The 14,262-nt window shown below is 53.6% G+C and overlaps 1 protein-coding gene across 7 annotated transcripts in view; it reads left to right on the top strand.

Annotated features, from left to right (window-relative positions):
• ZNF423 (zinc finger protein 423) overlaps positions 1–14,262 on the top strand; it is a 345,703-nt gene that overhangs the window by 311,546 nt on the left and 19,895 nt on the right. For all 7 annotated transcript variants that reach the window (XM_026011720.2, XM_026011722.2, XM_072750276.1 and 4 more), the window contains 2 exons: positions 2,958–3,089; positions 4,703–4,818. In XM_026011720.2, the coding sequence (XP_025867505.2) occupies positions 2,958–3,089; positions 4,703–4,818 (248 nt within the window). The remainder of the gene's footprint in view (positions 1–2,957; positions 3,090–4,702; positions 4,819–14,262) is intronic.

Raw genomic sequence — 14,262 nt, forward strand, 5'->3', positions numbered from 1 at the left:
GCTGGCACACCTGACAGGAAACACTTATTGAGCACTTGCTGTGTGCCGGGGACTGTCCAATCCTCTTTCGTGTATTAACTCGTTTACTCTTTTTGGTGGGGGGCTGTGGGGGGTGGGATTTGTTCATGTATTTGAGAGAAAGGAGACCAAGAGCATACAAGCAGGAAGGGGCTGAGGAAGAGGGAGAGAGAAATTTAGCAAGACTCTTCACTGAGCTCAGAGCCCGACTTGGGGTTTGATTCCACCACCCTGAGATCAGGACCTGAGATCTTGGTTTCGGGATGCTCAACCGACTGTGCCACCTGGGTGCCCCTGTATTGACTCATCTAATTGTCACATCCACTATAAGACGAAGGCTAGGGATGCCTGGGTGGCTCAGCGGTGAGCGTCTGCCTTTGGCCCAGGGTGTGATCCTGGAGTCCCGGGATCGAGTCCACATCAGGCTCCCTGCATGGAGCCTGCTTCTCCCTCTGCCTGTGTCTCTGCCTCTCTCTTTTTCTCTCATGAATAAATAAATAAAATCTTAAAAAAAAAAAAAAAAGACGAAGGCTATGTGGGGGGGTATATATGTGACTTTTTTTTTTTTGAAAGCTTTTATTATTTTTTTAAAGAATTATTTGAGAGAAAGAGAGTATGCACAGGGGGAGGGGCAGAGAAGGAAGGAGAGGGACAAGCAGACTCCTCACTGGGCCCTAAGCCTTACACAGGGGGCTCTATCTCAGGACCCGGAGATCATGACCTGAGCCAAAATCAAGAGCCAGATGTTCAACCAACTGAGCCACCCAGGCGCCCCGACTTTTATATATTTTTTAGAGCAGTTTTAGGTTTATAATAAAATTAAGAGGAAGATCGAGATTTCCATTATATTCCCTGCCCCACACATACATAGCCTCCCTCATTATCTTTGCCACTTTCCAGAATGACCAGGTACGTGATTGTTGCAAGATGAACCTACAGTGACACATCACAATCACCTAAGGTCTGTAGTTTGCCTTGGGGTTCACCCTTGGTATTGTACTTCCTGAGGGCTTGGACAAATGTGTGATGACACGTGTCCATCATTAGAATATCATATAGAGTATTTCCACTGCCTAGATATCCTCTGTGCTTGGCCTGCTCATCTCTGCCCCCACCTTAAGCAACCAGCTGGTCTTTTCATTGTCCTCGTAGTTTTGCTTTTTCCAGAATAGTTGGCATCCTAGCAGGTAGCCTTCTCTGATTGGCTTCTTTCACTTAGTAATATGCATTGAAGTTTCCTCTGCGCCTTTTCATGGCCTGATCGCTCCGTTCATTTTAGCACTGAGTAATAATCCATCCTTTGGATGGACCTCAGTTTGTGTGTTCATTCATCAACTGGAGGACATCTTGGTTGCTTTCAAGGTTTGGAAATTATGAATAAAGTTGCCATAAATCTCCATTTATAGCTTTTTTTTTGTGGATATAAGTTTTCAGCTCCTTTGGGTAAATACTAAGGAGCGAGATTGTTGGATGTATAGTAAGAGTAGGTTTAATTTTGTGACAAACCGACAAAGCCTCTTCCAAGGTGGCTGTGCCATTTTGCGTTCCCAGCCACAGTGGGTGACAGTTCCTATTGCTCCACATCTTTGTCAGGACTTGCTGTCATCAGGGTTCTGGATTTTGGCCATTCTCATGGGTGCATAGTGGTGAGGAAGGCAGTTGTCGTGTACTTGAGAAAAGAGGAAACTGAGGCACACAGAGGTTACATAACTTGCCCAAGATCATGCAGTGAGTGGCAGAGCCAGGTTCCAACCCAAGATGATGTGACACTCAAGCCAGGGTGACTCCCCGCCATACCCCCTTGCTGAGCTGAGGGCTGCACTGGTTGCAGACGCTGGCCCCTTCCAGCCTCGCACAGCCTCATGGGACAAGGGCTCGGAGAACCTGGTTTACTCTGAGCACACTCACCCCCTGGGCCATACAGTGTGGAGAAGAAGCCAGGGTTTGAACTCTTCCCTGTTGACGCTGGGCTGGGTCACCAGACTTTGGCACTGTACCCCTTGATGCTGGTGAGAAGCTTGTGCTTGGGGCTCCCTCTTTCCCTGGGTTCGAGTGAAGGTCATAGCGGCTTCCAGGTGGGTAAATGGAGCCATGTTATGATTTGGAGGAACAGGGTGTCCGCCCTTTGTCCATCAGCCATTATCCATAGGCCATCTGTTTCAAATATTTTACAAAGAGCATTTGTTGTTTTGGTGGCATCTACTTATGGTAGCTCAGCCCTCAGAGTCAAAGCCAGAGTCTGCCAGTGGCTGGCAAGGCCCTGGGCAATGTGCATCCCTGTGTCCCCTCTGATCCCACCCCACCCCACCCCACCCCAACCCAACCCCCGAGTTTCAGGCACATGGCTCTCCTGCTACTGGCAAGCCAGCGCAGGCCCACCTTGACTGTCACCTAGGGAGCCTCCCATGTTCTCACATCCCCCCTGATGCTGTATTACACATTGGTCATCCTGATGATGTGTCTCCCCCACCATTAGAATGGGGGCAAGCGTGTTATCTGTTCAGTTCCCCACAGGATTCCTAGCTTGCAGTGCCTGGCATGCAGTATATGCTCAGTAAATATTCTACTAGATTCTTAAAAACTCTGGTTGGACTCCTTTCTCTGTGCAGACCCCATCCTGGGCACCTCTCCACGGTGACATGGTGGAGTCTCAGATTCAGGCTGTTGACTGTGGCCTGCACACATTCTTGGCTGCTCGACCAACAAGAGAAATGAAGGCAGACAGTGGCTTCAAGAGCCACATATCTGTGGCTGGCCCCTGGGGTCTCTAGGCTCTGTGGGAGGGACTGTCTGGAGCTGGATGGGTCCTGGCATCTGTGGCCCTCACACCAGCCCTGGGTCTAGGGACCAGGCACAGGTTGGCCTGGGCTATACTGGGGGCCCTTGGGCTCCTGCCCAATGTTTGCAAGGTCACTGACTGGCCATCATTTTCCTTGCAGAGGAAGGCATCAACCACGAGTGTAAGCTGTGCAACCAGATGTTCGACTCCCCAGCCAAGCTCCTCTGTCACCTCATCGAGCACAGCTTCGAGGGCATGGGCGGCACCTTCAAATGCCCCGTGTGCTTCACAGGTAAGTGGGTGAGGGGATGAGGGGGGACCTGGAGGAAGGATGTAGGCCTCGCCCTTTAATTGTTGCACCTCAGCATATGCTCCCGCGCTGACATGGACCTGGAGTCCCCAAGGGCCCCACAGCCCATCACCCTGCCTGCCCCACGCAGAGCTGGCCTATACCCCGTGCACCTCCAGCCCCTCCTCCTAGGCAGGTGGAGAGTCCTTTCCTAGCCACCCTTCACCCCTAGGCACAACTGAATTTTCCAGCCCAGTATCACCCGCCTTTGCCTTCCACGGGCTCCAGGCTCGTCTCCCTGAGCTGGGAGCTCTGTCCTACAACTGTGGGGCTCTCTCTCTATGCACTTCTTGGCTTCCCCTCCTCTTGGGCCTGCCTCAGCCCACGCTCCATCCGTGCTCCAGGATGGAGGGGTCAAGGGCAGTTCTGCTGGCCGAGTCCCCAGCCCCTGGCCCCCAGCCCCCAGCCCCCAGGCCCCAGCCTGGCTGCCCGCCCAGGCGAGCGGCTGTCCCGGCCCGAGGCGAGTCTCAGGGGCTCTGCTATCCCCCCTCCTGCTGCCCAGATGGCAGCCGGTGTGCGTGGGGGAGCCCTGGCCTTCCCCCTGCCTCCCCCGACATCTGTCGTCTGCCACGGCAGGAAGCCCACCCCCGGGAGGGCGCCTGGCGGGAGGGGATTTCTGAAGTGCTCACCTCCCAGACACACAGCTGCCTTGGGGCCACCTCCTGTGTGCGCCCAGGGCCGGGGCTGCTCGTGGACTGTTGCGACCTGCTCTGTGGTGGGCCTGAGGAGGGGGCTGGGCCATGGAGGATGTCCCCGCACACGCACACACTACTGGGGTGCGCGGGGTTCTTGGAACACCGTGGTGCCCCTTCCCCCTCAGTCGGGAGCCTCCACCCATCTGCAACCACCACACTCTGCAGGCGAGGTGGAGGCTGGCACCGAGGGGCCTCAGCTGCCAGGTCTGCGGGTCCAGGACACGGGGCCCCTGCGTGGGGATCTGAGGATGCTGATAACAACCTCAAATAGAATAGGAATTTGTGTTTATTGAGCACCTTCTTACACTAGACAATATGTTAAGTGTATTTAGTTCAAATCTCAGCTCTGCCATCTGCTAGCAGCAGGACCTAGGACAAGTCATTTAACATTCCCAGTGCCTCAGCTTCCTTTTCTGTAAAACGAGGGTAACACTAGTGCAGGGCCTGTGCCAGAGTCAGGAGCCCACACACAGAAGGTATCTGGCAAATGGTGAAGCTGAGGCTGACGATGGCGCTGGCGTTCCCTGGACTAATTATGTGCCAGGCCATCTTTTAAAGCATTTTGCAAGTAGTAAGCCATTCGACCCTCCCAGCCACTCAATACTGTAATGATGCTCATTTTTTTCAGAGGAAGACATGAAGCCCCGAGGGGTTAAGTGACTTGTCCAACACTGTACAGCCTGTAAGTGGCAGAGCTTGGCTCCTCGGCTCGGCCCCCTCCCGTGGCTGCAGTGACCTCCTTGTGGCCCAGGATTTGGTCACCTGTATCCATGGGTGGGCGATCCCTCCTTATGAGTAGCGTGGGGGTGGCTGGGCTGGCGTCCCTGGAGTCTGGCCCCTGACAGCTGTGCCTGCGTCCAGTCTTTGTCCAGGCCAACAAGTTGCAGCAGCACATCTTTGCCGTGCATGGGCAGGAGGACAAGATCTACGACTGCTCGCAGTGCCCACAGAAGTTCTTCTTCCAGACCGAGCTGCAGGTGAGTGCCCTTATCCGCAGCACACTCCCTCCTGGTGCTCTTTGGGGGCCCCCACAGGCACCGAGGGTCTTGGGGTGAAGCCAGGATGGCGAGTGAAGCCAGGATGGCGGGGCCTCACCCCACCCAAAAAAGCAACAGTTGCTCGGTGTGGAGGCAGTGGCTGCCCTCCCAGAGGCCGACATCGGGGTGGCCCCTGGGCCTCTACTGACCATCATTCTCAGACGAGCTGAACTGGAGCCACTAAGCCTAGTGAGGACTCAGAAGGCTCTCGTTTGTGGTGTTTCCATGCAAGCTCCTTCCCCTCTTGGGGCTTCTGGGTCTCTACCTATCTTTGATGATAATGTTGAGCTGAGCTGTGGATCTGTGGCTGGTGGTCTGTGCAGCTTGCCTGACTGAATCCTGGGGCTGTGTGCAGCCAAGGACTGGGTCTGGAGTCTCAGAGCCTCCAGCTCTGCCCGGGAAAGCCAGAAGAGTGAGAGCTGTTGGGTTGGGCCCCAACTCAGCGGAAGGGGTGCCCACCACAGGGCCTGAGGCTGATGCAGCCCCTGGGTGCCACACAGTGGCCTCGGCCAGCTTCCTCAGATCGCTGTGCAGGCCTGGCAGTGGCCAAGAGAGCCCTCGTGAGGGGACGTTGTGGCGGTTGGCCACCCTAGGCCCTTCAGCCACTGCCCCTGTTGTCCCACCTGTTGATGGTTTCTGAGGACTCAGGTCTGTGTCCAGGTGAAGCTGCCTTCTTCTTCTGGCTTTTGCATGAAATTCTTGTAACCCTGGATTGGTCACATGTCCACCCAGAAACACTGTGTGTACACACACACACACAGAATACCACCTACACAGTGTGCATAAGACCACACCCCAAAAAGAAGCACCATGTGGACATCCCAGAAACACCACATGTACACGCAGACATGCCTTGATACTGTACACCGAGAATAACAGCATTTTCCACAAACCGCACAAGGGAGGTGGTGAACCACACATCAGCTCTCGAAGCTTCCGCTGGGCAGTGGCACACCTCTCCCACTCCTGTGTTGTCTTGGCCAAAGGCAGTGATGCGGCCCTGCCCAGTTCCAAAGGGGACGAGGTAGGTAATCGTGCCCTGTGCCCAGAAGGAAAGGAAAGCTGACGTTTGTCACAGCCTCCCAAGCGCCGTGCACACTGTGACCCACAGGGTCTGCCCACTGGAAACATGCCTGCCTGCACACCTGGGCAAGTGCCAAGCCTGCACTCAGCAGTCACACCACACCCCTCCTGGGGGTTGAGGCTATGTCATCAGGTTGCTGAGGGGCAGCACTGGGGTGCCTCCTTTCTGGGGCTGAAGGGGTCTAGCCGTGGCCTGTGCAGGGTAGACTTCTCACTGTGTTGCAGCGCACCCGCACAGCCCGGCCTGGGCCTGTCCTGGCTGCACAGCTCGTGACAGCTGTCACCCAGAGCCCATGGAGGGCTCAGTGGGCATTCACCCCCCAGACAGTCAGGGTCCCTTCCCGTGGGCTGGCCCCATGGCAGGGCTGGGCAAGCAGAGCTGCCTTCACACTGTCACCATGTGGGACCTAGCTATGTGGACCCAGGCCTCGAGAGGGGGTCCCAGCTCCAAGTGCCACTTGCAATGTGGTGACCCTGCCCGGGGCCCAGGGCTGCCCCCACCTTGATCCACAAACTGAGCATATGCCCCTTGGCTGAGGATGGCTAGGGCTTTGCTGAGGATGGCTAGGGGCCCTCCCCCAGTCTGCCAAGCGAGATCAGTGGCAGCACCTGCCCAGCGGGCTGTCCGGGAAGCCTCCTGCACCTGAGCACCGCCCTACCGCGCCTCCCACCTGCTTCACCTGCTTGGTGCAGCTACCAAAATAGACCCCGGGTCCCCAGACAACTCCGGCTTTTTATAGCTCAACACGGCAGGCCTCTTTTAAAGCCACTAGCTCCTATAAACTATGATTTACTCAAACTTTGAACTCGCTCAGCCCTCTGGTCCTCCCACGTTGTCCTGGATGCCGAGAAAGGGATGCTCCCTCCCTTGCAGGTTTTTCCCAGAAAGGTTGCCCCGTCTCGCCTTTGTGAGCTCCGTTGTTATCGTGGAGCCTCACGGAGGCCCAGAGAGCTGTGGTCTCAAACCGATCCCGCTGCGAGCCATGCGCACCCGGGGCTGCAGACTGTCCCAGGCATCAGAATGGTTCCTGTGAGTTGGTGGTTTCCTGGGTCATCCGTCAACCTTTAAGGCAGATCCTCAAATGCCGAGAACCTCACTAAATTATAGCCTTAACGAGTGACTATTTTCTGCAATTAATGATTTTAATTACAGACCATTTAAATGCAGAAGTGTTGTAGCGACACCCGATCTATGCAAATAATGGCTTTCCTTAAGTAACTTGAATAGCAATTTTCTGGGTTTTTGAGAGGAGGGTTTTTCAGGCATTGAAGTTTTCATCATCATTACACAGAACCTGGGGCTGGTGGGCAAGTGCCTTATTTCCCTGGGGTGACATGTGGGGGTTTGTGTGTACAGCAGGAGGCAGGGCCCTTGCTGGAGCCTTGACTGGCTCTCCTGGCTGTATGTCATTTGAGGTCCTGTGGGGAGACTCAGGGAAACTAATGTTTGTTGGCACAAGTGACTCTGAGCCAAGAGGTCTTAAGATATAAGGCTGAGGATTGTTCTCATTGTAAAACTGGAAATTCCTGCTGTGAATATAGAGGCAACAGTGATGAGATTTGGCCCTGGTAGGCTTGGGCTGTGTCACAGTGATTTGTCTACCTCCGAAGAGAATGTTCTCTTAGGATGCATTAATAGGAGCACTGTTGCCAGGATGAGGGAGGTGAAAGTCCTGATTGATTCTGAGTTCGTCTGGCTCTGCCCAAAGAGGACTTTGGACAGACTGGAACACGTTCATATCAGAGTGATTAGGAGCAGGAGAGAGAACTACACTTAGCTATCCATTTGTTCAGAGCATGTACATGGAGGGCCCACTACGTGCCAGACACTAGATCTAGGAATGGCCAAGACTGTGGTGAATGAGACAGAGAAATACCCACAGGGCCTGCATTCAAGAGGGATTGATCGACAGTGTCCTGTCATGGTCACCACAAAGAAAATAAAACCAGGTGATGGGCTGGAGTGTGATGGGGGTGAGGTTGGATAATCCCTGGGGAGTGTGGTCAGGGAGGGCCTCTCTGAGGAGGTGGCATTTGAGCTGAGACCTGGCTGGTGAGAAGGAGTGTATGGAAGAGAGCCATGAGTGCAAAGGCCCTGTGGTCACGAGCTGGGCGTACTGCTGGAATGACAGAAGGCAGAAGGTGGCTAAAGCAGAGTGAGTGGGGCGCAGTGGTGTGGAGAGGGCTGGAGGTGGAAGTTTGTCATGGTGGGGTTTGAAGGACAGCAAAGGAGTTTGGGTTTTATCCCCACTGTGATGGGAATCCAAGTAGGGAAGAGGTATTACCCGATTTCTACCCTGAATCAAAATTTAAGAAGTCTAGTCTTTGAAAGACCCTGTTAGGAAAATGAAAAGCCACAGATCAGAAGAAAGTACGTGCAAGTCACATATTGATAAAGGACTTATATCCAGGACATATTTTTAAAAACCCTGAAAACTTAATAATGAAGGGCAACATCCCCTGTAAAACAAGTGGAGCATTTCAACACTTCACCAAAGATGTGGGGACGTTCAACATGATTATAATCAGGGAAGTGCAAATGAAAACCACAACGCAAGGCCACCACACACTTACCAGGATGATCAAAACAGAAGCAAAAAGTCGGCCGTGCCGAGTGCTGGCCAGGGTGCGGAGCGGCAGCTGGAACCCCCGCCTGCTGCTGCTGGAAACCTGAAGTGGTGTGGCCACCTGGCAAAATAGTTCTTGAGTCCCTGTAAAGTCAAATGTACACTTAACGTTTCACCACGCAACCCTCCCGTGACATGTTTATCCTGGAGCACGAAAAACATGCTCACACCAGAACCTCCATGGATGCTGGCCCCCAGCTGGAAACCTCTTAGCTGTCCCTTACCTGGGAACGGACGGACAGGTGTGCTACATGCATGCAGTGCCTCACTGCTTGGCAGTACAAAGCAGCCGCTGACACACGCAGCCACTTGGATGAATAGCAAATGCCAAATGAAAGAAGCCAGATTCGAAAGGCGCCATACTAACGTGGTTCTGTTTACCTGGTGTTCCAGAAAAAGGCAAGACTGTTGGAACAAAAAACACCAATGGTTGCCAGGGGCTGGAGGTGGGGGAGAGATAGGGGAGAAGGTTCCTGAACACACACACATGCACGCACGCACATCCATGCACACATGTACGCACGCATGCACCCGGGGAGCTCAGGCAGCGTGCTCGGCTATGGGGATCCAGCCTGACTCCAAAGAGCTTTCAGGGGACCCTTGGCCAGGAGAAGATGTGGGCAGATTGCTGTGAAAGTGTGGGGACACTTGTCTTCACGCATTTTAAGCTCTGTCCACTTGCTTGCAGCAGCCACAGACTTCTGGCAGTGGGCAGAGGGTCGGGGCGTGCATGCTGCCCTCTGACAATCACGGCTCATGCATCCGTCTCTGGGGTTAGCTCGAGCAGGATGAGGAATGGATTTGTAGGGACGCTGGATGGCTTTTGTTTGCCGGAAGTGGTGTGGAGTTTCTGGTGGCCCAGTCTTTGAGAATCAAGTGCCCCTGTCTCAAGGTGGTGACACTCTGCCTTCTGCCTCTTTCTGGTTCATATTGTGTTTTCCTGCAGCCTGGCTCTCTGGGCTCATCTCTAGAAGGGAAAATGCTGGCCAGTGCTGCCGTGGCTTCTGTCATTTCTGCTGAGACAGACACTCCTGGATATTTCAAAAGAGGGGATTTAGTGTGGGGATTTGGTTATGCAGGTAGCCGGACGGAACCCCCGGCCAGCCCAGAGACAGTGACTGCAGGAAACAGCCAGCACGCCAGCAGCAGGCTCGAGATCCCTGGAGAGGGGATCTGATGGTTGAGCTCTGGCGGTTGATGGTCAGCTGTCCAACTCTGCTCCACTGGCCCCGGGTGGCGGAGGGGAGCCAAGGCTGGTGGACACTGCAGATGTCCACTGTGTGGGGAAGAGTCTACAGACGGAAGGAAGGAAAGGTAGAAGGTCCCTGGCGGCAGAGGTGTCTGAAATGCTGCAGCGGGGAGGCAGGGAGCGCACACGGTCTTTGTGAAGCAGCTCTGTATTTGCAGCCTGGCTCCGCTGTTTCCCAGCGCTAGGCCAGAGTTTTCTTATCTGGAAAACGGGAGTATTAACAGTTCCCACCTCGTAGCTTTGTTGCGGGAGACCCTTGGCGCAGTGACCGGTGCATAGGAAGAGTGTGGTTGACACTACCTGTGGTTATTATTAGCATTTACCGTTATTCTTCACGTTACCGTGACCATGACTATTAGCATATTCTTAGCGTTAGGCATTGGAGGGTCAGCTGACTTTCCAGAGCCCTCTCCACTAGGCTTTGCTGTGATTTCCTGATTTCTGGCTTGAGCGTGGACACAGTGAGATGCTGAGTCTCTCCATCTGCGGCACCCAGCCAAGTGTGGAGGCCATGGGCACAGGACACCCACACTGGGGCTCAGGGAGAAGCTGGGTGTGCAGAGCGGGGAGGCGAGGTAGAAAGGCCACAGAGGCCGGGGCTTCAAGTCCTTTCCAGCTTTCACTGCCTCTGGCCCAAGCTTTTCCCCTGGACCATTTCCTTCTGCCTTGCCCGGGGCTCAGTGGAGGGTAGTTTGTTGATTTGGTGGGGGGCCTGCAACACAACTCTATAAGCCACAGACTCCGAAAATGTCCGGGGTGTTGGCCTTGCATTTCCAGCCTCAGGCCTCAGCAGATGAAGGCCTGGGGCCCTGTGGGCCCCTTGCCAGGGGTTAGCTGACCTGAGGGGAGGGGCTGGCTCAGCCACCCTGCCCAGCTGTCTGGGGATCCCTGTGGACACCTCCGTGCCCACGGACACTGGACAGGGATGGCATGTCCTTCTGCCCATCCTGAGGCTCACTGTATCCTGCTCTTCACTGTCGCCAAGGGATTGCACGCAGGGAGTGTGCAAATTACTTAGCCATACAAGGCTGGCCTTCAACAGGGTGGACATGCTCCCCATGAAATCGGCCAAGAAATAGTTCGAGCAGTCACCTCCCCTGGGTGGCTCCCTTCCAGGAGACCACGCTCTGACCTAAGTGTTTTGTATGGATTGTCTCAGCACAGCCCCATGAAATAGGTGCTCTTATGATCCTCATTTGCAGATCTGGAAACTGAGACTCCAAGAGCTTAGGTGGTGTGTCCAGGGTCACAAGCAAATGGCAGAGCCACATGCAAAGCCAAATTGTCTTTGCCACCAAGGCAAACAGAAATCCTCCAAAGTTTAAATGAATTGCCATTTATATGAGCTAATAGATTTAAATGAGGCCTGCAGTGCTGAACTATAAAAAGCCTTCATGTCAGGGGACCCAGAAACTATTTTAGTAGTTGGGCCAAGCAGGTAGCTCACAAGTAGCGGTTAACAGCGGTTGCGAAAGAACCTGCTCGCAGGTGGGCCCAGGTGGAAACACACTGGGGCCACTTCTGCACTGCTGAGCCTGTACCTGGCATTTTCTAGGCTGGCACTTGAGGCCAGAAGCCCGCAAACCTAGTGAGAAGCAATGGGGTGAGTTCAGCTCAGGCTCCGCTTGAGCAGAGGAAGGATTAGGGCTGGTCATGGAGACAGGGACTGCAAAAGGCCACAAGCTTCCTGGTGCTGCCACTTTTCCCCCCTCTGGCGGCCTCGCTGAGTCACACACAGCCTGGAGCCTGAGGAAGGGTCTCTTTGACAGGGGGAGTTCCTGTGCTCCTCAGACCTCCGTGATGGGCCGGAGCTGGGCCGGGGGGAGCAGTGGGTCTGCCCTGTGCCCTGGAATCTAGGCTTCCGTATTGACAAAGTGAGGGGCCGCAGGAAGCGCTCCCCGAGCCGGGGCCTGCAGCGGCAAAGCGGCCAGCCCTGCGTTGAGCGGGCGCATTTAAAGGATTAGCTCACGCTGTTTGCTTGTGTGTGCCTAATCATGCCGCTTCCAGCTAAATGATTACAATTGATTAAAAGCAGAGCTAGGTATTCTAACAAGCAACCTGGAGCCCTTCCAATGGGGTGAGCTGGGCCCTGCCAGGCTGAATCCTGGTACCCAGCCAGGGGGAGGTGTCTGTGAGCTAGGGGCGTGCTCTGAGCTCCACTGGGACCCTTCCTTCTTAGCCCTCGAGGATATTTGAGTTGACCCTTCCCCTCATTCCATTTTCATTTAAGAATATACACTGAGGGGATGTCTGGGTGGCTCAGCGGTTGAGCATCTGCCTTCGGCTCAGGGCATGATCCTGGAGTCCCGAGATCGAGTCCCACATCGGGCTCCCAGCATGGAGCTGGCTTCTCCCTCTGCCTGTGTCTCCGCCTCTCTGTGTGTGTCTCTTGTGAATAAATAAATAACATCTTTTGTTAAAAAAAGAATATACACCGAGTACCTACTGTAGGTTGGTGCCATCATGGGGGTCCAAGGCACAAGTGTGCACAGGTAGGTATGATCCCTGTTCTCACCCAGCTGTCATTCTTTGGCAGATGCCGTCGATAAGTCAGTAAATACATGAACTAGGTCATTCCAAACTGTAGAATTTTGAGGACAGTATAACACTGCATGGTGATGGAAAACGGTGTGTGTGTGTGTGTGTGTGTGTGTGTGCGCATGTGTGCGTGTGTGTGCGTGTGTGCATGTGTGCATGCATCAGGGCAAGGGCAAGAGGATGTTGAGGATTGGGTGGCCAAAGAAGGCTGGCATTTCAACAGAGTCCTGAAGCTTGTGAAGGAGCCAGTGTGGGGGAAAAGCTGGGGACCTTCTGGGAAAGGGAACAGCCAGTGCAGATTCAGAGACATGGACAGACTTGGGGTGTCCAGGGAACAGAGGAGAGGGCTGGAGGTGGGTGAACACCTTGCTTCATGCACCTGGTCTATTCAGCGAGGTAGATGCTTCCTGGCTGCTCTGCTGATCCTTGTACTTGAACACCCTTCCTTTCCTCTCAGGCTTCAGGGCCCAGCTCAGGTGGTCCCCTCTCTGAGAAGCTCTCCCTGATTCTAGCTCCTTTAGCTTCTCTGGCCCTTGGTTTAACCCCTTGATCCCTTTGCCAGTGCAGATTGAAATAACTATGTTTACACCTGACTTCCTGCCCATATGTGAGTTTTGGGCTGTAAAACTCCCTCTGTCATCCATTCATCCATCAGTCTGGCCATCCATCCGTCCATCCCTCCATCTATCTATCCATCCCTCCATCTCTCCCTATATGTATTACCATTGTTTTTGAGCTCCTAGAAAGTAGTAAAATCAAGGAAAGAGAACACAAACAAGGAAGGGAGAAGAAGAAAGAGGGTTGTCATCTAGGGTTGCAGATTCTAGGAGCCCAGGTTTTTAAAATTCTTGGTCCTTATTTTTTTTTTAAGATTTTATTTATTAATTCATGAGAGACACAGAGAGAGGCAGAGACACAGGCAGAGGGAGAAGCAGGCTCCCTGCAAAGAGCCTGATATAGGACTCGATCCCAGGGCCCCAGGATCATGACCTCAGCCAAAGGCAGATGCTCAACCACTGAGCCACCCAGGCATCCCAAATTCCTGGTCCTTATAAGATGGGTAACCGAGGAGCCAGTTTCCTTGCCTGCGCGCTCGTGCTGTCAGATCCAGCCAGATAATTATAACTAATAATAATTAAAAATTAAAAGTGCTCTAGGCACATACTTAGCATTTGACTCTTTGGCTGAGTTCTCTGTGAGTAGGAGCATCTTCCTCCGTCCCACTTTAAAGGCAGCCCTGTCCCTGCCACCCCACGGCTGCAGGGGGAGCTGGGCCTGGCCGGGCTTAGCCTCGGGGAGCAACAGGGAGGTGCCTGGTGACACCCAGCAGCGGTTCCAGGGAGTGAGAACCTATGGCTTGCTTTGGAGTAGCCACCAGTTTGTTCCATCATTTTCCATTGCAGACATTGGTACCTCTTTGGCCTCAGTGTCCTTGTCTATAAAATGGGGTAAGACCTACTGATTTGGGTGGGCATGAAGGTGGAGCGCTCAGGTGTGAAAAGCACTTAGAACCTGAGGCTTCAGGCAGCCCAGGTGGCTCAGCGGTTTAGCGCCACCTTCAGTCCAGGGAGTGATCCTGGAGACCCGGGATCGAGTCCCACATCGGGCTCCCTGCATGGAGCCTGCTTCTCCCTCTGCCTGTGTCTCTGCCTCTCTCTCTCTCTGTCTCTCATGAATAAATAAAAAAAAATTTTAAAATCTTAAAAAAAAGTAAACTGTAACAAATTAAAAAAAATAACCTAAGGCTTCCTGCAGGTGACCAAGGCATATTCCAGGGTAGGATCGCTTTGTGTATCCTGCCTTCCCCGCTAGGGCAGGACACCAGAGCCTTTCACGGAGTGGATTCTTTTTTTGTTTTGTTTTGTTTTTAATATATTTTTTTAAATC

The sequence above is a fragment of the Vulpes vulpes genome, chromosome 2, assembly GCF_048418805.1.
Source record: "Vulpes vulpes isolate BD-2025 chromosome 2, VulVul3, whole genome shotgun sequence".
Lineage (NCBI taxonomy): Eukaryota > Metazoa > Chordata > Mammalia > Carnivora > Canidae > Vulpes > Vulpes vulpes.